At 46.1% G+C, this 23,232-nt stretch overlaps 1 protein-coding gene across 1 annotated transcript in view; it reads left to right on the top strand.

Moving 5' to 3' along the window:
• Positions 1 to 3,552: 3,552 nt before the first annotated feature.
• Positions 3,553 to 23,232, top strand: part of si:dkeyp-23e4.3 (rho GTPase-activating protein 7) — a 36,062-nt gene continuing 16,382 nt past the window's right edge. The window contains exon 1 of the mRNA XM_057054397.1: positions 3,553 to 3,749. Coding sequence (XP_056910377.1) covers positions 3,629 to 3,749 — 121 coding nt within the window. The 5' untranslated portion in view covers positions 3,553 to 3,628. The remainder of the gene's footprint in view (positions 3,750 to 23,232) is intronic.

Raw genomic sequence — 23,232 nt, 5'->3', positions numbered from 1 at the left:
CTGTCAATCCCTGAATAGATCTCCAGAATCACACCAGAACTCTACTGTGGATCCTTCGTGGGGCTGTTACCATGGTAACACCATGTTGACACTTTCAGTGCTTGAGAATAAACATTGAAAAATGTGGGCGTTCAACAGGCCACTTTCTGATCCGGACATGATGTCTGCCACGATACTCAGACACTCCCTAAAATTGAACCCCTGGAGGCGTGTCTGTGTTTTCCAGCATTGGGATATCGCATCCGCATCAAAGACATCAAAGAAAGCAGCTTCTTAAACATATCCAAATTTTAACATATAAATAAATGAGTGGCATCATTATTTCGCCACGTGTTTTTCCAGTTATTCTCTCTCCAATCCAAGGTTTTAAAATGTGGAGAAGTTTAAAAGCTGTAAAACATTTGGTTTACTGAGGAAGCAAAACACTGCAGCTGATTTTTTCCCCACCCACCAGTCACATTTAGTGGCGACTCCGTACAGGGGGCGCCAGTGAGCTAGGCTACACTTGAGCAGCAAAGAAGGAGAAGGACTCTAGGCTTACACCTGTACAGGTGAGGATGAGGAACTCATGCGCTGTTTCAGAGGCTGTGCAGAATTTCCTGCTGGAGTTTGTTGCTGCTGACAAGATTGTGGAGGGGGAGGAGCCTGAGAACAGGAGGAGCCTGAGAGCAGGGAGGAGCCTGAGAACAGGGAGGAGCCTGAGAACAGGGAGGAGCCTGAGAGCAGGGAGGAGCCTTAGAGCAAGGAGGAGACTGAGAACAGGGAGGAGCCTGGGAACAGGGAGGAGCCTGGGAAAGGGGGAGGGGCTTGATAACAGGGAGGAGCCTGGAGGCCAAACCTACAGGACCGGTGAGTGGAGGAGACACTGAAGCTAAGCTTTTAGCTGCAGCTCCACAGGAGGAAGGAGCTGTGGACAGTTTATCTACTGATACTTGAGCAATAATTGCTGGGGAAAAAAAACATAAAACATCTGATTGGTCCGTTTGACCCAAACTGCTGCTCTTTGTTCAGGTGGCTAAAAACATCAACCACTAGATTGTCTTTTTCTCATTTTTTTGGAAACTTTTCTGAATTCCTGCAGGTTTTCTTCTTTTTCAAAAAACAAAATGAAGGCTGAAATGTTGAAATGAAACTCAAAGTTGTAATGATCAATTATTGGGATCAGGATTAATGCTGTTGGTGGTGAAATGTCTTTGTCTTCAATTGTTTGACAGAATTCTGATGATCCATGAAGCAAAACTTATTGCAAACAGATTTTACTTGTGCTCAAGTAATATTTGATTCATTTTCTGAGGACTTTTGAAAGTGCAAATGCCAGTGTTTTTTTTGTCCCCATCATGTTTATTAATTTCAGCTCCAGAGCAAATCTGTTTTCTAAAGAAGTAAACAGAAAATTTGTCAGCTCTAAGCTGCACCTCTTCCTCCCGTGCACCCTCTAATTCCATCTTCATCTTCAACAACTTTTCCAGTTAACTTTCATCCATGGCACTTTTGCGTCTCTTTTTTTGGCGGAACATCCTGTAGGGGGAGCTGTCATGTTGTACTTCTCTGGGGGTGTTGATGCACATAAAAGAGCGCTGAAAACAAACAACTCGGAGTCCCCGGATTTGTAAAGATGTTCTGAGTTAGATGGAGCTTCCTTTAATTCGGCAGCCGAGCGAGCTGAGGTCGCTGTGGTGCCGCATGCAGCCCAGTGCGTTTTAATTACCCGCTTTTGAACAACTGCAGGGAATGCAACTAATTTAGGTCTTGTTTGAAGGGTAAACAAAAGTGCCAGAAATGTCTCCCATCGCACTCCCAGCAGAGGAATCGGAGCAGGCGGGGGAGGCCGGAGCTGCTTCCTGTCACTAATGTTATAATGGTGTCTGACAAGTGCCGGGAGGGGCTTCGGAGGCACGCGCTAATTGTGATATTTGAACATTAATGCATCTGCACACCGAGCTTGATGAACAGCTTTTTGTGCTGATATTCAAAGGTGGAACGTTCTTGTCAGTGTCAAAGCTTTGGAAAACATTTTGGAAAATGTATGGAAGTTTTTTTTTCAGCACAGTTTTCTGAGATGAGGTTGCAACGCTGAAGCTAATGCACCGGCAAAAGCAGCAATTTTAAAAAGTAGCCTTGAAACAGACCACGAGGGTAGCGCAGGTGCAAAGTTTGGATTTTCCTAACTAAGAGTTAAAGACTAATTTGAAGTTATCATCTAATTTGCTGTTTTCCTAACTCAGGAAGAATTATGGGGTCTCCCGCCTCCATCTCGCTCCTGACCTCTGCTCTTTATCTGATATTTGACCAGAGAGGAAGCGACTTTAAACAGATTTTATCTTTGTGTGTGTGTGTGTGTGTGTGTGTGTGTGTGTGTGTGTGTGTGTGTGTGTGTGCCAGCTTCATTAAGTTAACTGACAGATGGGAAGTTTAACATCTTAATCATGTTCTTAGAACTCTCCATCAAACCTTCAGGCTCCTCATGTGCATTGTTTTCACGCCTTGACTGACATCTCATTTTATCACTTCTTTTTCCCTCCACCAAGTCTTTTTCTAAAAGTTTTTATGTTTATGACTCAGTTTAGGGAGTTAAAGTTAGAGTGTTAAGAGTTAGAGTGTTAAAGTATTTTAGAGTTAGAGTGTTAAAGTATTTTAACGTGACTTATTTGTAATGGAGTGTTGCTTTAACACTGAATGTTATCACTTCTATTCCAAAAAATGGAACTTCCCCCCACCTTTAGAAGGCAACTTCCATTTCATCCCTGTTTTTTATTGTTATCTTTACCAATTTCTACTTCCAAGTCTCAGATGGGCAAAGCCAGACACCTCTTTTTATTGTTGTAGTCTAAAGTCAGGTTGTCCAGGTGGTCCAGGTGATCCAGGTGATCCAGGTGGTCTAGTTTGTCTGGATTGAAAAGCAGGTCACCGAACTTCTCTCTCAACTCACCACCATCACTACGTCCTAATTCCTTCCCTCAGGAGCTGCAGGGTCTCGGCTGGCTTAAAGCAGCGGATCCCAGTCGCATCTCAGGTCACTCAATGTCACTAAAACAAGTAAGCGAGTCACACTCGTGTTTCCTTTTAACATCAGTGTGTGTGTGTGAGTGTGTGTGTGTGTGTCTGTGTGTTTGTGACAGAAGGAGAGCAGTGAGTGTTTCCATTACTTTCACTCTTTCCATCTGCGCACATTTGTGTGTGTGTGCGTGTGCATGTGTGTGTGTGTGTGATGATATCTTTAACGTGGGTTAGATGTCACTTCCTCTCTCCAGGACGGCCGAATCGTTTAACTTCCCACACTAAAGCAAACAGTGGTGCCTCTGGCGGAGCGCCGACATCCATCCTCCTGAAAACACACAGACACACACTCACATACCAGAACGGTGTGTTCATCCACATAAACACTGACACACACTCTGCTGCAGTAGGGAGGAGGGGGGGGGGGGGGTTCACAAATTACATGCAGACTTTTTGCATCAAGTGTCAGCCCCCCCGCCTGGCCTTCCTCCTCCACCTCCTCCTCCTCCTTCCTCACTTCACTGGAGTCCGACTCTGTTGTGGTTGGAGGAAGAAGGGCTGCACACATGGGCTCACGACACTACAGGTTTTCCTTTTGTTGGGAATATGTGAGGGGGTAACTGGATGGAATATGGCTCAGATCCCGCCAGGCACGCGTCCGCTGCGGCGCTCCTTCAGCGAGCACGTGAAAGACTCCACCAACAAGGCCTGGAACGTCTTCTGGAGGGGAGTGAGGGAGAGGCGCCTGTGGGGTGAGTCCGTGACAGATGTGGGTGCAGATGTTCTGGCCTGGTTTTGGCTCGGAACGGTGTTTCTGGGCAGCAGCAACTCAGTCTGCAGCTTCAGGAAGGTCAGGATGGATGAGGGTTGATGTTCTGCTGATCTGTCCTGCTTCATTTTCCTGGACTGACTCTTCTTCTTCGGTCCTCCCAAACTTCCTGATTTATCTGCGTTAATAATGTGGAAGAGAAGGATTGACTGGATCTTCAGCTTCATGAAAATGTTCTCTTGCTGCATTAATGTCAACACTACTCCAAGCATTAGCTGTCTTTGGGCTGGAGTCCTGTGGGCTGTTGCTCGTTATTGATGGAAGTCACTGATGAACTCATGTGGACTAAGCTGCTGTTTGTCCTCTTTCTGGTCGTGGCAGCTTACAAAGTAGCTAACGGTAGCATGTCAGCGTAGTAGCTTACTCTACTGTTGATGTACCGTATTTTCACGACTATAAGGTGCACCTAAAACACTGAGATTGTCTCAAACATCGACGGTGCGCCTTATAATATGGAGCGCCTTGTCTGTGGACTCTGCTGTGTGCCTTTGGTGGGTGCATTACGGTAAACGCTCCGCCAATCGATTAGCGGCACACCTACGTGTAAGGATCCCCTAAAATGGCGCCGGTCAAGCGAGACGCGTAGGAGGCTTACTTTTAACTGCGGGCCATTGAATATGCGGCTGAAAATGGCAATCGAGCAATCTTAGTGTTTTCGCTTTATGAGGAGGCGGCATCTCTCCATACGCGCGAGGACAACTGTTGCGTAGCGGCTGCCCGCGGATTACCAGGAGAGGGTGGCCATCTTCCCTAACCCTAACCAGGAGAGGGTGGCCATCTTCCCTAACCCTAACCAGGAGAGGGTGGCCATCTTCCCTAACCAGGAGAGGGTGGCCATCTTCCCTAACCAGGAGAGGGTGGCCATCTTCCCTAACCCTAACCAGGAGAGGGTGGCCATCTTCCCTAACCCTAACCAGGAGAGGGCGGCCATCTTCCGCACCTACTGCCGCGACAAGATAACCGCGCCCAGCCACATCACCAACATGGATGAGATCCCTCTGACTTTTAACATCCCTTTGACCCACAAAGTGGAGAAAAAGGGACCAGCACGGTGGCGATACGCACAACGGGGCACGAGAAGTCGTCGTTCACCGTGGTTCTCGGCTGCCACGGAAACGGACAGAGCGCTGGATGACGGAAGGCGAACACTCTTTCACAAAGACTATGAGGCAGCGGCGGGCAGGTTATGCCACCATATGCGGGTGGATTGTAGACGCATGGGCTATGATACCGTCTTCATGTATTGGAAGAGCTTTCACAAAATCAACGCTGAACCGGAACCGGTCGGTGAGTCCGATTCAGATGATTAAGAAGAGGAATTCGGGATGTTGGACATTGAAATAGTGCAGCTGTTTAATTCAGATACAGAAGATGAAAACTTTGATGGTTTTGTGACGGAAGAATGAGTATTTTGTTCAATAAATGTGTCGAAACTCACTGTTTTACTTCAGTTGTCATTTTTTACTGTATGTTTCAGCATGCGCCTAATAATACGGTGCGCCTTATGTATGTTTTAAATACAGAAATAGCACCCATAACTGAGACTGCGCCTTTTAATACAGCGAGCCTTATGGTCGTGAAAATATGGTAGATGCAGTAAGAGCAAACAAGAGTATCTATGCTGTCTGGCAGGATGCAGGCCCTGATTGGGCAGGTGCAGCAGGTGAAGTGTAAACATGTCCACGCCACCGAAGGTTTTCAAGGACGTCTGTTTAACACGGAACAGATTTTATTAGCGCAATACGGCCAAACCGCGGCAGATTCGTGTCACGTGTGAGTACAACCTCAACCTCATTTGGGTTTATGGAGCGTTGGTTAATCTAAGGTTCCGATGGACAGCTTTAAACGCGTAGCAGCTGCAGAACTGAACATTTCACAAAAATGAGCTGTTTTCCACAACAAACCTTTTAAATTCAAGGCCAACATTTTGCTATTTGCTCTTTTTGAGGATTAAACGTTGCCAGTAACAAATCTGTTTCCCTTCAGAAAGGTGGAAACACTCATGAGAGAAGTTGTTCTGGATAGTCCAGAGAATTCAACAAATAGAATTGGTGCTTTTTGACAACAATATTTTAACATTTAATAACATCATTGAGTTTATATGGTTGGTTCTGACAGCTGATTGTGTGTGTGTGTGTGTGTGTGTGTGTGTGTGTGTACGCTCGCATTTACTACATAATAAGTACCAACGTCCTTATTCTACCAGCAAAGTGGGGACATGTTTGCAAAGTGTTTGCTAGGTCCCACAGGGTCAAAGGACTGTTTGGGAGTTTAAAAAAATGGTTTGAAGGTTGAGGTTAGAATTGTGTTCAGGTTAGGATAAGGGAGATGAGTGGCATGGTTAGGGTCAGGGGCTGGGGAGTGGATTGCATCTATGTCATAACCCTAACCTCACCGAGATGAGAAGGTGTGTGTGTGTGTGTGTGCGTGCGTGCGCATGTGCGGGTGGTTCTGCTCTTTCTCCGAGCCTGCAGCTGTGTTCATGCTTGTATCTTTGTCTGAGTGCGTTTGGAATAAATCATCTCTTGACGTTAAAACAGCCCTGCGCTCTGATTGGCTCCGGAGGATTACGTAATCTCAGCCTCATAATCCAGTTTACAGAAAACCACGCTAATGGTCTTTAAAGTGTGTCTTCTTTCACCTGCATTGTGTTGACTTGTTTCTGAGTCTTTTCTTTATCAGATTAGAAACTTGATGACATAATTGGTCAATAGTCAAATTCAGCGAAGTAAGAGTTTATCAAGGACGCACGTTAACCTCTGCTGAATATTCTAGCAATTTTTGCTAAAATCTGTGCCACCAATTTGCTGTAAGATAACCTGTTTATATGTTTCCATGGATCAGAAACAGAAATACTGAGCAATGTGGAAGATTATCAGAACCAAATGGTAAAACCGGCACCTCCTCCTAACTCAGGCTCCTAATTTAGTTCCATTTTTTAATAAAAAGAAAACGTCTTCTGATGGCTAGCCTGGCTTTCGCTACAAGTTACTCTGTACTAATGTGAAAGTGGGCGTGTCTTATTACAGGACCCAGTTCAGACCCTTTAAACCCGATAACTGTGAACTGGATTTGCATCCTCTTGGATTCGCAGCTCTTCATCCTGGGGTTTTGCTGCCATCGCTCACTGTCGCTCAGAGCTTCTCCTCCATCAGCCCATCCTAATATTTACTTCTATTCTAAAAAGTTGTCATAACTCACAGTCCAAATATAGCCCTCTGTTCAAAACTGGAAAGCAGAGTTCGTCCAAACAGAACCTTCACTCTCTGCTCTGTAAACTCTCCTCGAAACCTGGACAGACTCATCGGCTTTGTGACAGGAACGCTAACGTCACAGCTGGATGCTAATAGGAATTTAATCCAGGTGAGAATATCTGTTCAGCCTTAAACTGAAGGTGGAAAGTAAATGGAACTTTAAAGACGGATGTAGAGCTAACATGACATTCAGGACGCTCTGAAGACCTCCTAATTTGTATTCTTAAAGATCCATAACACATGCGACACACGTGTAGGGTTTACAGGTATAAAACCAGTAAGTATACACACCAGTATGAACAACCATTGTTGGATAATCTCCCTCATTTATTTAACAGCTAACAGAGGCTAAACTAAATGCTTAGTGCTTTGATTCAAATCCAGCAATAATGTGTTTAACAATCCTCAAAGGTATCATATTGCATTAAACATGAGCACTACTAGCCAAATTTATACTTTCTAATTTTAAGGGGGAGGTTTTTTAACCCATTACTTAGTTTTTTTTTTCTGTTTAATCTGTAAACACATTTGGGGAAACATCATATTTACCAAGTTTGTGTCACACAAAACACATGAGACCGTTTTTTTTCCTTCTGAAGTGGACCCGGAAGCTAGCGCCACTCATTTTCCCCAAACAAACAACTAATTATGCAACAGTTATGCAGTTAAACAGCCACGCTAATGAAGAGCTTCTTGAGGATAAAGATGATTAAAACTGAAAATGAGAGCGATTCTGCGGCTCTGAGCCAGATGCAGGAGAAGAACACAACCAAAGTGCTCATACTCATGAACAATAATTCTTTTATTTCATTCACATATAACATTAAAACTGAAAACACCAAAAGTGTTAATGTACCATGTAGTCGACCGCTGTTGGCATTGTGCTATTAGCATTCAAACGCAACAGGCTTCATGTGATTGCTGCTGGTAAATTCTAATGTCATAGCCACCCATGCTATCCCTTCTATTACCTAAAAGTAAAGAAAACAAGCCTTGTATACAGTTGGAATCAATAATTATTTACATTTAATGCTCTAAAACGTAAAAGTGTAGCATCAAAATCGTATTTTTCACGTCTGTTTGGAGCGTCGGCAGCATGGATCTCATCAGTACTGTACTTTTCCTCAGGGAAACGGCACCACGTGTTCCCACCTCGTTCCTCTGCCGCTCCTCGTTTTTGTAAAGCCCCCCTCTGTTTTCTTTTCATCTTTTCTCTCTGTTTGCCTCCCGTCCTCCATCTCCGCCGCCGTCACTTTATTCACACGTCAGGCTCTGGGGAGTGCCGAGTCGGAGCTTTTCTGTCCCGAAACCTTTCCAGATGCCAATGGAAAAAGTCGGAAAAAAGGCAGAATGGAATGCCCTCGATTTCTTTTTCAACAGAAAAATATATGTATTTACACTCAGAATCCATGAATTTAGCTTTTTTTAACCTTCAAATCTTTTTGAAGGGATTTAATGGAAATGACCATTCTGACCACACAGGTCACATGATGACAGGCCTGGTTCTGGGGTTGAAGAGGAGGAAGGTTCTGCTGTTGTCAGTTATTTGGTGAAGTGGGGCCAGCAGGGGCTTCACCTGGACTGGCGCCAGTCTGACCAGTTTGGTTTAGCAAAGTTTCAAATGTTCCTCCTCATCCCCCTGGGACAATGGCTGATTTCTGAAGTTAGCAGCGAGCTAACTCACGAAGGTGCTCCAGGACCACCACCACCAGGGGGAGACACTTTTCTCATCTCACCCCTTTTGTTCAATTGACAAATGATGAAAAATCAATTTGCATAGTTTAGTAAAAACTATGCAAACAAATCCAAACAATGCGATTGTCCAGTCGCACAGACGATTGTCTCACTATGGAAGGATCCTTGGTCATCACCAGTGGACACTAAAGTATTGGGGACAGACGGACACGACTGTAACCAGGTGAAAAAGGGATATTAGCAATCAGAATTCCTTCCTTCTGTCAGATTCCGATCCTTTATTTTGCCCTCGAAGCCCCCGAGGGGTCCACGTTGATTTCACCCGTGACTGAAACACAGGTGCCAATGTGACGTATTCCAGGACTAATTTCTGAGGCTGCGGCGCTGGGTAGTGTTCCTCCTCCTCCTCGTTTGTTTCCCCGACATTATATCCGGGTGATATCCAATCAAAGCGACGCGCAGACGCTCTGGGCCGGTGTGTGTTTCAACCGCTGGGACAAGAAAATTCACTTGTTCTCCTACCTGTCGGATCGGATCACTCTGCATCTCTTTCTGCGTGGAAGCTGATTAGCTCATCCTGTTGTTTTAATTAATCCCTCATGTGTCGCACTAGCGTGCTGCTGCGGGCCCTCGGTAGATTAAATCCAAAGCTTTGACTGGAGTTCGTCGTCCTCGGCTACTGACAACTTCCTCCCGGTAGTTTAATGGTCTCCTGCAGTGTGTGTCCCTGTCTGAATGGAAGGTTACCTTCATTTTCATTCCTATAAGAATTCCCAGGATTCAGTCATTATTTGTGTGTTTGTGGCTCAATAACTTCCCGTCCTGCTCGCCTGCGGACGGACGGAGAAAGAAATATCCGCCTTTCTTCCTGCTCATGCAATCTGGTGGGAGGCTCTGTGATAATGCTGCAGGAGACAAATTGGTTTGGACAACGCGGGACAGTGGCATTGTAGTGGCGAGGCGGATGTCGGGAAGTTATCTCCCGCCACGCTGACCCCAAACAACCTCATTTTCCATCCCGTACCTGTTTGCAGCTCCAAACCGTAGGTTTTTTTTCCCTCGGGATTATTGGAGTTTGATGGAAAAACGTTTCCTCTTTGTTAGCCAAAGCAGTGGAATAACATTCTGGAACTGTTTCATTTGAGCGATTTCCATGAAAACATTAGGATTGCTGCTGCTAATTTCCACCCACTGCGCCAGAACTCCAAAAGGAAGGTTTAAGGAGTCATTAACCTTGATCCTATTGTCTCAGCCTGAATATTTGAGTTGGAACCTTCAGCGCCACCTACTGTTTTCTGACAATTCTGCACAGCAAAAATGCTCAAGAATATTCAAGGGTGTAGCATTTAAGCTAGTGTCCAATGCAAGAGCTTGTATTTGTTTGTGTCCGTGTGTCCCGTGGCGGACTGACGGCCTGCTGGGATGTATTCTTGCAACCCAGACTGACTGAATAAGTGAAGGTTACCAGAAACCGGATGGATCGTAGCGGCCGTTGTCGTTACTATCAAACCTTTGCTGGTGTTGTCAATACACAGGCGAAGCTCCATTTGCCTTTGCATGTGTAAATACAGAATGTGGAACTTCCCACATGAAGGTGTTATGATGATATTTAATGACTGAACATCGAGCTAGCAGCTAAACTTTAATGTCTTGTGTAACTTTCGTAGATAACAGGCTGTTGCCTTGGTGGTGCGGCGCTTTTACTGCCCGTGTGTCATTCTCAGATTCCTCCTCTGGCTTTTATGGCTCGGTCCTGCCGATGGATGAGCAGATGCTAAATGGTTCTTGGGAACAGTTAAGTGAGCATCTATATTCACTCAGCCTCTGATGGCGTGTGTGTTTAAACGAGTGCAGTATAATGGGCCGTCTGACAAGCCGCTCCAACGTTAATTACGGTCCAGTATAGACTCCCACAATAAAAACCCAGCAGCTATAAGACCTTAGAGAGAGACAGAGAGAGAGACAGAAACAGACAGAGACAGAGAGAGACAGAGAGAGTCAGAGAGCGTGTGGGGCAAATATCTGTGAGAAGGCTGTGTACCTACAGCATCTGTCGCTGTTGACAGTTCACACAAATCGCGACTTTGACATCACCAGCAAGCAACAGCAGCAAGAAACAACAGATCTTTGAACAGGAAGAAACCTTGAGCGGGACCAGACGCTCCTTTCCCATGCGCCGGAAGAAACCCAGACGAAAACCTGAAGCCCTCACCCTGGTACAGGAGCAGGTGCAGCCCTCCTGGGTGGAATCAGGTGGCCTGCAGAAGGCTTGTGGCTTCTCCTCCTCCTCTAATCAGAAACAGGCAGATAGTGGCCCTGCTGCCCCCTCCCCCGGTCATCATGGTGTAAATGCACTAGCGAAGACAACATCATGCTAACAGTCGTCCCAAGGTCTCTGAAAATCTATGAGAATCAACTAGAGTGAATGTCCCAAATTCAGTTATATCGTTTTTAAATATCTGAACCAGAGGAAATTAATTCTAGAATTAGCTCAGACTGGTCAGCAGCACTATTAAGTGTTTGGCTAAACCAGCATCTGAAACCATGTTGACTCACACTTTATTACAGAGCCTGCTAACAGCTCTCTGCTGTCCCACGGCGTCCTCATTCGATTTTTGCCTCGCTGTGCATAACGCTGCCGCAGACAGATGGTCGTTTTCTCTATTGCATCACATCACATCTCGCTTTTAATCCAAAACCCGCTGCTCTTAAAAGTCGGAGCTCATCAGTCCTGAGTAATGAGTTAGCTCGGACGCCAAGAGCTGATTTGTTTGAGTCGCTGCTTGAGTTCGGGTGTGGTGGTCGGGGGGGTTTGAGGTCGGGGTCCTCATTTACCTGGAGGACCCAGCTGAGCCTGACTGATTCCTCCAGACAGCAAACAACAGCTCGGACCCTTAGCGGCTAAAAGCGAGACTTTGGTCAGGCTCAAATACTGACTGTCTCTATGGCATCGGTGGGGGGGTGGATGACGCCTGATGCACCAAAACAACCCGGAACAAATGCCAGTGATTTATACTGTAAACTGGGCAGCAAGGCTCCCTCATTCATCCTGATCTGGTCGTTGCTTTTGGACCGGCGGTTCAGGATTACTCGTCCCCGGCTGCGCGGCGGCCCCCGCCTCTTGTAGTGGCGTCTGTGCAGCCCTTCACCGATTAATCTTCACGCAGAGCCAATGTGGCCGCCGCTGATAAAGTGGCGAAGCAACATGACGCAGTTTCCAGACAGAAAATCTGGGATTAGGGCCCAGTGGCGCTGCGGCATTTCCTGGTTTTATGACCGTGTGGGTGGCGGCGGTCCTCTGACGGGGGCTGTCCCGTCAGTCCCCGGTCAGTCCCTGGGTCAGAGGTCAGCAGTCCTTAGCCACTGAACTCTGTGTGTGTGTGTGTGTGTGTGTGTGATAACAGCTACCTATTATTGGCCCCTAATTGTCCTTAATCTAAAAGCACATCAGTCAAGACATAATTGTGTTTTGTAGATTTGTCTCCAGGACATATTGACCCACCGTTTTGCTTTTTCTAAAAGTGTTAAGTACACACAAAAAAGAGCAGGTGCTTTTGTTGGTGTTGTTATTTTTTGTTCAATTCCAGGCGTCATCCCTCGCACCAGACGCGCCGGTTGGGTCGACTTTCAATTTGCAGTTAGCTTGATTCCCATTTGCAGTTAGCTGGTAAATGTGTGGACGAGCGTCCACGCTGAGCTGAGTTTTTGTGTTTTACTACTGGAGTTCTCACTGCAAACTGGTGAAACCGTCCACCTTTACTGGTATTGGGCAATGCCCCACGTTTCTACTGGGAGCGGTGGTCTGCCTTGCTGGTTTCTCTGTTTCATCTTTTCTGCCTCTTTGACTTGTGGGTAACTGTTAATTCTGTCTTGAAGCAGCTTTAATTGCTCCGTGTGTGCTGATGTGAAACATCTCAATGACGCTTTTTTGTCTGAAAATCGGCCTGACCCGACGTTTCTTTGTATGGGCCGGTCCGGTTAAAGGCTCCAGCTCGGCAGCGTAGCTTAAAACCTGGCGCGGGAGCTGTGTGAGATAGCGAGAGGACTTTGACTCCAGCGTGTTCTCTCTTTTCTGCTGCCTTTTAATGAGCAAACTGGCTGCAGGCTAATGACGCCGCTAAAGCTGCTCGGCGCAGTTAAAAGGTTCGTGGTGTCATTACCGCCTTAATTTTCAGTTAGTAATATAATTACCATGAAGGCAATCATCAGAGAGACGGGCAGCTCATACTTCTCTCTCTAATGGGGGTAATATTCACCCTTTATTTATGTTTTGGGGGTCAAAGTGACTGGACTGCTCTGCTCTGAAGAAGAAAAGAGGCAGTTCTGCTTTAAAAACAACAGTTTTAACAGTTTTATTGGTTGCACTTTTTAATTGTAAGGCTTGAAAAGTTTTGCCCCAAAACAACGCAACTGAAGTTTTTATTCTTCTTCTGACTTTTTCCTCTAACGTGATATAAAACGAGTGAGCAATCTAAAAGGTTCTGTGGAGCCACTTTCGATGGCCCAGCCGTTCGGGGATAATTGCTTGAATTTCATTCCAAAATGCCATCATGACACGTTGATTTCTAACATGAAAATGCAGAATTCATTAGAGCTTCACCGTGGAATCGTTTAGCTTTAGCCTTTTATGTGCTTAGGTACGTTGTTCATTTCCATAATCGCCGTCATCAAAGCGATTTTATCATCGAAGACTGAAATGTGTTCAGTTTCTGAAGCAACATACAAATATTCAAAAAATATATCTGGAATGACAGTAACAGTCTGCAGATCATCATCATTATCATTATCATCATCATCATCATCATCACCATCATCATCATCTGTCAATAACAGAGAACAAACAGAGTTACTGCTATTGTGCTTTCCTATCAACTAGATATTGTGTTCCTCTTTATTCTCTCCCTGATACTTTTATCAATAAGAAGCAACGTTCTATCTTTTTTACGTCCTATTCCTGCTAAGCTAACGTCACGGTAAGAGCGTCAAAGCTCCAAAAACATCTTGTTCTGTTTCACTGCAATTTTAAGCTTCCATTTTAAGAAGTGTGACCACCCAGCAGCACCAATAGTGCAACTACCTCTCCTATCCTGCTATTGTTTAGTCACAGCTATTGTGTGTGTGTGTGTGTGTGTGTGTGTTGTGTGTGTGTGTGTGTGTGTGTGTTTTCTGGTGTCTGATACATAGTGAGGACCAAAATTGAAAATTGCTCAATAGGGACATTTTGGGAAGTGAAGACATCCTCACAAGCTGACGTGTCTGTGTATACAGTACCAGATTTAAAGCATTGTGTTACACTCCGTGTGTGTGTGTGTGTGCGTGCGCTCGCTCGCTCGCTCGCTCATTCGCTCTTCATGATGCCTGGCTGTGTGTTATCTCTTATATAAGAGCCATTGTTGGGAGGACTGACGGCCACAGATACTCTGCTCCCCGTTATGACTCCGACTCTCTGCCACAAGCAGCCTCAGGTGACTCTGACTGCAGCGTTGGCACAGACGGGAGGGGGGTCATCTCCAGTTCTAGCTGAATTCTCTCATGGCGCTTTAAATTCTTTTGGCAAACGTGCCATCACGGCCCGATGAAAGCGGGATAGAGGGACGTCCTCCTCCCAGGGAGCTGCTTAAACATTCAGCTCGGCGGAAGTCGCTTTCAGATGATTTCGTCTTTGAACGCAGGGACGCTTCGAATATCTGATGGCGTCCGCGTCCCCGCTTAGGCCTGATTACTAATAACAAGTGCTTGCGGGATCATCTGCTGTAGGTGGGGCCGGTCAGCCCGGGGTCGTGGCTGCCTGTCACCCTCGCGCTTCATTAGGTTGCAAGGCGGCGTCGCAAAGCGGCGGGTACGGCCTGCGTGAGGTGGGGGGGCTGGAAAACAATCTGCTGCCGCCTCAGCTGGTGCTCAGAGGGAGATCGAGTCTGAGATTCAAGGCTGAGTCACGACACTCTGCAGAGGCAAATATTCGCAAATGCTGCTTCTCATTCCTCTTCGGTGGAAAGTTTGAGTGAGAAACAACGGATCTTCATTAATCAATCAATCTTTATTTATACAGCGTCAGTAACGATCAAAATTGTTTCGAGGCGCTTTCCAGAATCCCAGGGTCTGACCCCCAACAAGCAACAGTGGCAAGGAAAAACTCCCCTTTAACAGGAAGAAACCTTGAGCAGGACCAGGCTCATGTAGGGGGACCCTCCTGCTGTTGGCTGGTTGGGTAGAGAGGGAGGAGAAGGGGGAGGAGAGGAGAGGAGAGGAGAGGAGAGGAGAGGAGAGGAGAGAGAGGAGAGAGAGGAGAGGAGAGGAGAGGAAAGGAAAGGAAGGAAAGGAAAGGAAAGGAAAGGAAAGGAAAGGAGGGGAGGAGAGGAGAGGAGAGGGGAGGGGAGGAGAGGCAGAAGAGAGGAGAGGCAGAGGAGAGGAGAGGAGGAGAGGAGAGGAGAGGAGAGAGAGGAGAGGAGAGAGAGGAGAGGAGAGGAGAGGAGAGGAGAGGAGAGGAGAGGAGAGGAGAGGAGAGGAGAGGAGAGGAGAGAGAGGAGAGGAGAGGAGAGGAGGACAGGTAGAGGAGAGAATAGGTAGAACATAGAAATACCTTAATTACAACATACATTAACTCCAGGACGAGTGACCTGTCTTTCACTGCTGCTGTACGTCCCAACGTGTGATGAATCCACTTAAGTGACTCCGAACCTGGCAGTAAATGTTCTATAAAAGGAAAACAAGTTAAAGGAGGTCAAAAGCCGGTTGGAGTCGTGGCAAATTCTCCGGGGATTCGCACAACTCTGTCATTTCATACATAGTTAATAGGAACATTTCTGATAAAAAGGGGCCATAAACTGTAATTGAAAACCGTGATAGATCCACTGTTCGGCGAGAACGATGCGTTAAATAATTCACAAGTGGCTCGAACCGGCTCGCAGGAGGCCCAGAGGGAGATGGTAAAGGCAGATTTAGCTTTAGTCAGGCCACTTTACGCTAATGCCCCCCCTCCTCCCCAGATCTGGTTGTTTCTACTGGTTCAGGTTGATGCTAAAAGTCGTGCTCAGAGCTTTCTTTTCACACAAATGTGACTTAAATTCATCCACAGATGAAGCTGGGCGTCTCATCCGTCCTCATAACCTCGAGAGGCTTGGCGACGCCGGTTTCGGGGAACCTGGAATTCTTGCTCGATTCTTGATGCGAGCTGACGTCTGAATGCCGGCGGTCGTTTCTGCCGGTGTGACGTTGATTAAAACGGAAGGAGGGAGCTGGGGGAGCGGAGGCATCAGTGGGTGGATTCTGCGGAATGAGGCGCGATTTCATTATCGTATGAAAAGATGAACACATCAGAGGTTAGCTCACCTTCAGCCGCCGTGGGGTCCGGTCAGAAGGTCCCTGGACCCAAAGGACCACCTTCGGGCTCCTGTAAGTGTGTGATTCTCCCTCATAAGTCATGTACAATGAAGCTCCGCGGGGTGCCAGCCACTCTGCTCCGCTGCCTCGGAGGCATATTCCTGCACATTTATCATACTTGTCAGATAAAGTGGCTTTGATTTAGATCCCCCCCTCTCTTTTCAGAGCTACTCCTGAGCTAATAGTTTATTCCCCCTTGCTTCGCTGACGTTCTTCTGCCTGTTTTCAAGCTTTTGCTCCTTTCATAGCTTCTTGTCAGCTGTTTTCTCCAGATGCCAACTTCATCTGACCTGCTTATCCAGCAGAATCCATTCTGGGAGGAAACTATTCCTGTCCTGACTGAAATCCATCACGCCACCTGGGCTCCTCATCACATGGTGGAAGAGAGGGGGTGGAGAGAGAGACAGAGAGAGAAGGCCGGGTGGTCCTGAGACGGGCACAGCATAGAGGGAGATAAAGAGAGAACAGAAGAGAGGAAGATCAGAAGGTAGCTAGGAAGAGATAAAGGAGAGGAGATGTGAAACAGGAGGGTTTGGAAAGGGAGGTGTAAAGAGGTGGTGTGTAGCCGTGAAGTGTCGGATGAAGCAGCTGTGTGACAGGCCGGGAAGATGTTGGAGATATGATGGATGATAAGCTCCGATAATATACAGGAGGAGTCTGGGGTGAAAGAGAACACGGCAACAGCGATACAGAAAATTATCACTCAATTATTTAATCAATCAATTAATAAGTCAGTCAGTCCATCCATCCATCCATCCACCCATCATTAAAGAGAAAAGAAAAACTTTTAATAGGTGCTCTTTTATCAGCTAGACTGCTAGCAGGTTAGCCGTTAGCTGAGTGATTGTGGTTGTGTAGCATGTCTGAGCCGACATTTGACGTGACCCACCTGAGACCTCTGAGCTGGAGTACAAGTACGAAGCCAAATGAGCTTCCGTCCTCCACACCTGCTCCCTTTCTCCTTTTCATCGGGCCAGGACATCAGCATAACCTGACAAGGACCCACACAGGAAGTGAAAAATAATTTTGTCTTTTTTCGAAATGCTAATTTTGATACGAAATAGAGACAGAGACAGAGATAGAGACAGAGACAGAGATGGAGACAGAGAGCTCCAGCAGCCCTGATTTCAGACTCAGCTGAGTGCGATGATACAGATTCCCACCACGTTCAGCATGTACATGTGTGTGTTGTGATTCCCACTGTTTGCTGCTGCAGGGTGGGGCACAAAAAGGATTTTGTTATCTAGAGTTTCTGGATTACAGTTCTGTGAAACAAGAAGGAGTTAACGTAAATCGGCCATATGAAAAGAAGAAAACGTTAAGTTAGCCCACTGTAACATCTGAAAATGTATTTAGTTTAGTTTTTCTCACTATAGAAGACAAACATGGCATTGTATCTTTAATTTTACATAATAAATAAATTAACTTTTGTTGTTCTGAAGCACGTGCGGTAGTGTCGGTCTCTACCAGCAGGGGGCATGTTAGCACCAGAACGGCCACAATGGGCACCAGCAGCTGGTCAACTGGTGTTTAAATGGAAAAAATTGCCACATTCGGCAAGTTAAACATCTGATATACCTGTAACAAAGTTTGGCTCAAGCAGAAGAAAAAAGGTCTGTTACTGTAAAGATGGACGTGAACTGTAGCTTTAATAAAAGTTTCAGCAACCAGACGATTGGTTTCACCTTCATTTTAGCTGCAGCTCTGACAGAAAAAGTCGGCGCCTCTCATTTTCCCTCTGTTCTTCTCTCAATCTTTCAGCCTTCCTCCTTTTCTCCACATTGATTCTTTAATGCAGAGTTGATGGAACTCCTTCTTTCTGTGTTGCTCAGCATTTTCGCCAAATGCTGACAAGCGTTTGCCTCCGGTGGCCTCAGCGTTTCCTCTCTGAGGATCCCTCAGCGAGTGGCTCGCGGGAGACGGAGACGCCAACTGCATTTGTGAGAGCTTGGATTCAGTTTTCAACCTGTGTCAAAGGAGAATATTACTTTTCTTTCCCCTCAAATGGTCCATCTTCTCCTGAACTTTGTCCTTGAGTCCTAAATGGACCACATGTATAAAGCGTCTTCTAACAAGCAGGCATGTGTTCCAATGGATGCTAACAGTAATTAGCTTCAGTTTGCGGCGATTATCCGCCACCACGGTTTCAAATCTTTGTTCTCTATAAACATATAATTAGCTCCCTGAAGAGGAGTTTTTAGAAACATTTCAAATGCTATCAACATTAGCGCTGCAGGCGCCGTTGCTGAGCAGCAAGGAGTTCTGGTTCCACTCAGGTGTGATCAGAAACTCATTTATTGACAAAACCTGGAGTTGTTTTCCTGGAAGATCAAAAGGTTGCGACAACTTCAACCCCCGTGACCTTAATGTCTGCAGGCCATGGTGGGGGTCACGATCAAGTGTGTTTTTACATATAAGCCAAACTTTCTCCAACACTTATCTGGGAGTTCTGCTGAAAATAGGCTTAAACTCACGATGATCTCGTCTGTTTGTAGCAATCCAACAGTTTTGCAGCCTCTTCTCCCTGTGAAGATCTGAGCTTCATCACTTTCCTCCTCAGGGTCCGTCTTCGGCTCCAATCACTCTGTTCCGCCCAGTTTCTGCTAGCCTACATGCGGTGTGTCTAATTTTTCAGCCTTCGGCGCGCTGCCCTGTTTTCACAACGTGCTGGCGGCTGATTTCTCGGCGACGCGTTTCTCGGTTTGTGCTTCCCAACCAGAGCCGGGAAACACAAGCAGAAGGTGGAGGCTCTGCTTCCCCCTCAGGGGTGCGTGCACCGTGCGAGTGGGGTCAAGGCTAGAGAGGTAACGGCGTGTGCTGGCTCCTCTAAAGTGCTGCTGGACACGTGCTAAAGCTAGGCTAGTCTGATGGATACAGGAAACACAAGCAACATTTCCCTATCCTGACCAGTGTTCCAGTTGCAAATATGGCCTGTTTTGTTGTGTTATGATAAACTGAGTGCACGTACGCGTGAACTTGTGGTCCCCAGAGCTCTACCTGCCCAGCGGGGGGGGGTGTCCAAACAGCTGTCAGCAGTGTGTCCGCACCTGTAGATGAAAAAAACAAATAAAGCAACATCCTTCTGTTGTGCTTATTGATTCCAGATATGATTGTGCTCGTTAAAGAGTTCTGAACTTTCAGAGTCTGATATTAGTATTGATCCGATAGCGGTGGGTAAGGGTCCGTATTATTAAGTCTGGCATTACAGGCAAATGTCAGAGAGATTACAGCCCCAAAGCTTAGCGTGTGGCTCTCTGCTGCAATTAGGGTGGAAATGTGTGTGTTTTCATTGTTCCTCCAAACGTACCTGCTGGCTCGGCTCGCTCGGTCCCGGCACTCCTCATTATGCTCAGTAGGACACCCAGAGATCGATTACAGACGCTTCACAGCAGGAAGCACAACACGTGTCAGAGAGTAGCCTGGATAAACCCGACTCTGGACACACAACCCATCAATATCCAGAAAGCTTTAAATCACCAATCTGATGGTCATTTGCAAAGGTATTTAGGTCGCATATTGCTGTCACTACGTACAATGTGGCTAGAGGCCAGATGTTAGCGGCAGCTAGCCTTATATCCCAGCAGTAAAGTTGTTTTTTTTCACGTGCAAATCTTTACACTGAGTTTTTCAAACATTGTTTGTGTGTAATTGTCGAATTTCGGAGGAAGATTTAGGCAAGAAAAGTCCACAGATCGTAAGTCAGAATCATCAGAATCATAATCAGAGTACTTTTAGGGAAATTAGCATCTCCCAAAAAACGTACAGCACTGTACAGGTTGAGGTCCCGTTAAGAGAAGAAGCAACAAAAAGACACACGGAAAGAAAACAATAATTCCAATGAGCCTTATCTAAAGGGTGCCCAGGAAGAAAGATCAAGGCAGACACACATTCCAAAGGTCTGTCCAAAATTTGGAAAAGTCTTGTCTGGTAGTCCAGCTCGGCCCTGCCCCATCATTACTCACCAGTATCACCAATAAAACTGCACACACTTTAGTGCGACTGTGACAAGTGTGTATTAAATGTGTGCTGATTAAACATGGCTGCCTGTTACTGAAGTGGATTATGAATCACCAGAAACAAAGTGGCCTAATTTCCCCTCGTTCCAGAGTTATCCGCTGTTGTTCCCATCAAAGGTTTATAGACCCCCGGGGAGGGACCGGCAAGGGTGAATTTGGCCCAACCCAAGTAATTGGAAGTTGGGAGTTGAATGCTAAGTAGCGTCAGTAAGTTTCGACACACAAGCAGTGATTCACAGTCTCGGAAACCTTCTTTGAGACTTTTGTGCTGCTGTTTTGATCACAGAATCAGGACGACCCACTGCTGTGACTGCTTAATTACGCCGATATGTGCATATTTAAAGCCGCGAAAATAAATGAAACTTTTGAAATGTTACCGTCAATTCACGAGAAAAACTTTTCAAATGTTCTTCAGAAGTTGGTTGGGCGCGAGGCCGCGGTAATCTGTTTTCCAGATACTCTCCAAAGAGTCGGGGGTTGTGCGACACTTCAAAAACAATGAGTTCACGCATGTGCTGGCAAACAAAAGTGCACGGCACTCCACTCAGATAGGGGAAATCCCAGAGGTCAGCCATGCTGGCTCACCTCTCTTTCCTTTCTGTATGATCAGAAATATCCCGACGAATGCCAGTAAACGTTAGCATGTCTGCTAGCATGGTACTGCAATGAACTGAACTTTAAAGAGGTCGCATTAGCCATATGACAGGGCAGAAACGTGAAGCTAAATTTGGGAACTCGGTTTGATGGAGGGCAACTGGAGTCGTCCCTCCTTTTACACGATTTTCTTGCACGCTAGAAATACAAGACTTTTGATTTTGTCTCATCCCAGATGGTTTTACCGACAGTCATCCACCCAAAACTAAACAAGAGAAGGAACATCTTTTAAGCGTTCCAAGTTCCCGTTGCAGAGCATGAAACTTGAATAATGGCAACAATAGGAAAACGGAATTTTGAAGATCAAGGCCTTTCAACACAAGGCGGCTCTAAGGGAACAGGTAAAGCTTTGTTAGGCAGGAAATGACATTCGAAGGAAAAAACATTAAAAAAAACAGTTTTCCAGGACACACGGCAATGAGGTGGGACATCTGGGACAAATTACCAGGTAGAAGTGAAGTAAATCTTGCTCAGACTTGGTTTAAATGGAATTTACTTTACACTGAGATTGTCCCAAGGAGTCACTCCGGGTTTACTTTGTTCCCATCATCACTGTTTACTTGGACTGGTCCAACACACCGCCCGAGTGTCCGAGTCTGCAGTTCAGAGGAATTTCTAGAAAAACAATTCTGCTGAAAGCTGGTAATATCATCTGTGAACCTGGTGCCAGAGGATCCGCTGACCCTTGGCAATGTCCTCGAGTTTCCGTTTGTCACCCAGAACAAAAGAACATGGAACATTTTATTTATAGTGGGCATCAACCAGTGCAGATGGACTTGTGCAGAGAGTTCAAGTGACTCAGCAGGATAACAAAGACTGTAACTGGTGTTTGAGCGAGGTGTCCAGTTTGGGGTGTATTTCAGATCAAGGACCCCAGAACTATACACCCAGAGACCAGTCGGCCAATAAGACCACATTGAAATATTGTTGGTACAATGGGACGCAGATGGGACTACCTTCTTTTGATGGTCAGGTCATGATTGATTTGAGAGTGATGGATCAATAAATACAACAATAAACTTTTTACTGTAGGTTCAGGAGGACTCTGATGTCCTGTGTGTGCGGATCAGTGGGAGGGACTGAGTTCAAGAGAGCCGGACACTTCCTGTCCCACTGCATCGGAAATACCAGCCCTGAAGCCTCCGAGGCTGGAGACCACAAACACACACACACACACACACACACACACACACACACACATTCATACAGAGCTAAAGTTAAACTGGTACACACCCCAGAACATGCAACCAAATGGCTGAGATGATCCTTCGTGTCAGCGTTCTCTACTGTGGCTGCCTTCCTCTCATACCCAAACAGCCTTTATCCATATCACAAATAAACAGCACACACACACACACACACACACACACACAAAGAAACTCCCATCCGCTGAGAGTATTGTTGGTTCTTCCTCCTCTGACGCCTGTGAGGCTCTTGCTTGGGAAGAGGAAACACAGCCTTCTGTAACCTTTACACACACACATACACACACACACACACACAGCGCCTGCTTTGTTAGTAGACCTAGGGGTCAAGCTCTGAGATTCACTTGTATCTTCTACAGTCGACACATCACAAACTTTCTTTGGGATGTGTTCAGACTCTGAACACACTCGTGTTCGCTAACGTGCTTTAATCTGACATCCTCTCCCATCTGCTGTTATCGGGTACACCGGCTGAACCCACCTGACATTTACCTGGAATTGTTCAGTACCTGGAACCTTGGTGTGGCCTACAATGGTGTTTGCTCTATTTAGCCTACATTTCCCAGTAGCCTTAAAGATGTTGGGAGCAACGCTAATGGGTTCAGCTTGTGGTTTAATTCAAACTGAAAGGTCTTTTTATACCTCAGAGTCAGGACCAAAGTCTGAACCAAGAGTCAGGTCTGTTTTTTGGTCTGAAAAGACATTGTTAAAGTTAGGAACGGGGCATCATATAGCATTTGAAATGCACAGTTTTGTTCTCCGTACAGTTAATGTCTTATAACCTGTAGCCCAAATCATCAGAAATCTTGCTAGAAACTGTGAAGAAGTTGGTTACTTGTTTACGCCCTCGCTCTCTCTCTATCGTTCTTTCTCTCCTCCACTTGTAAATTAATGATGCGGATCACGGCAGCGACTCTGCTCTCCTTCGAGGGAGTTATTCACATTTAAAATCCCATAATCAAACACCTACGCATTAAATGGAAGGCTATTAACGCTAATGGCATTCTTTAGACTGAGCCAAGATGAAACCTTGAAGTGTCGCAGCCTGTTAGGCATTTTTATCCTCCTCACTCGGATCTCGGCTTTCCACTTCATCTGAAGTGGCTTTATTCCGAAGTCCTGTAAAAATGTAACTTGTGGAAGGTGACAAGTGAGCGAGAACTGGGATATTTTTCTTCCTCCTTCTTCAACCTGGGTGGGTG

This window comes from Takifugu flavidus, chromosome 14 (genome assembly GCF_003711565.1).
Source record: "Takifugu flavidus isolate HTHZ2018 chromosome 14, ASM371156v2, whole genome shotgun sequence".
In the NCBI taxonomy this organism is placed as follows: domain Eukaryota; kingdom Metazoa; phylum Chordata; class Actinopteri; order Tetraodontiformes; family Tetraodontidae; genus Takifugu; species Takifugu flavidus.
This window is presented reverse-complemented; position numbering and strand designations above follow the sequence as displayed.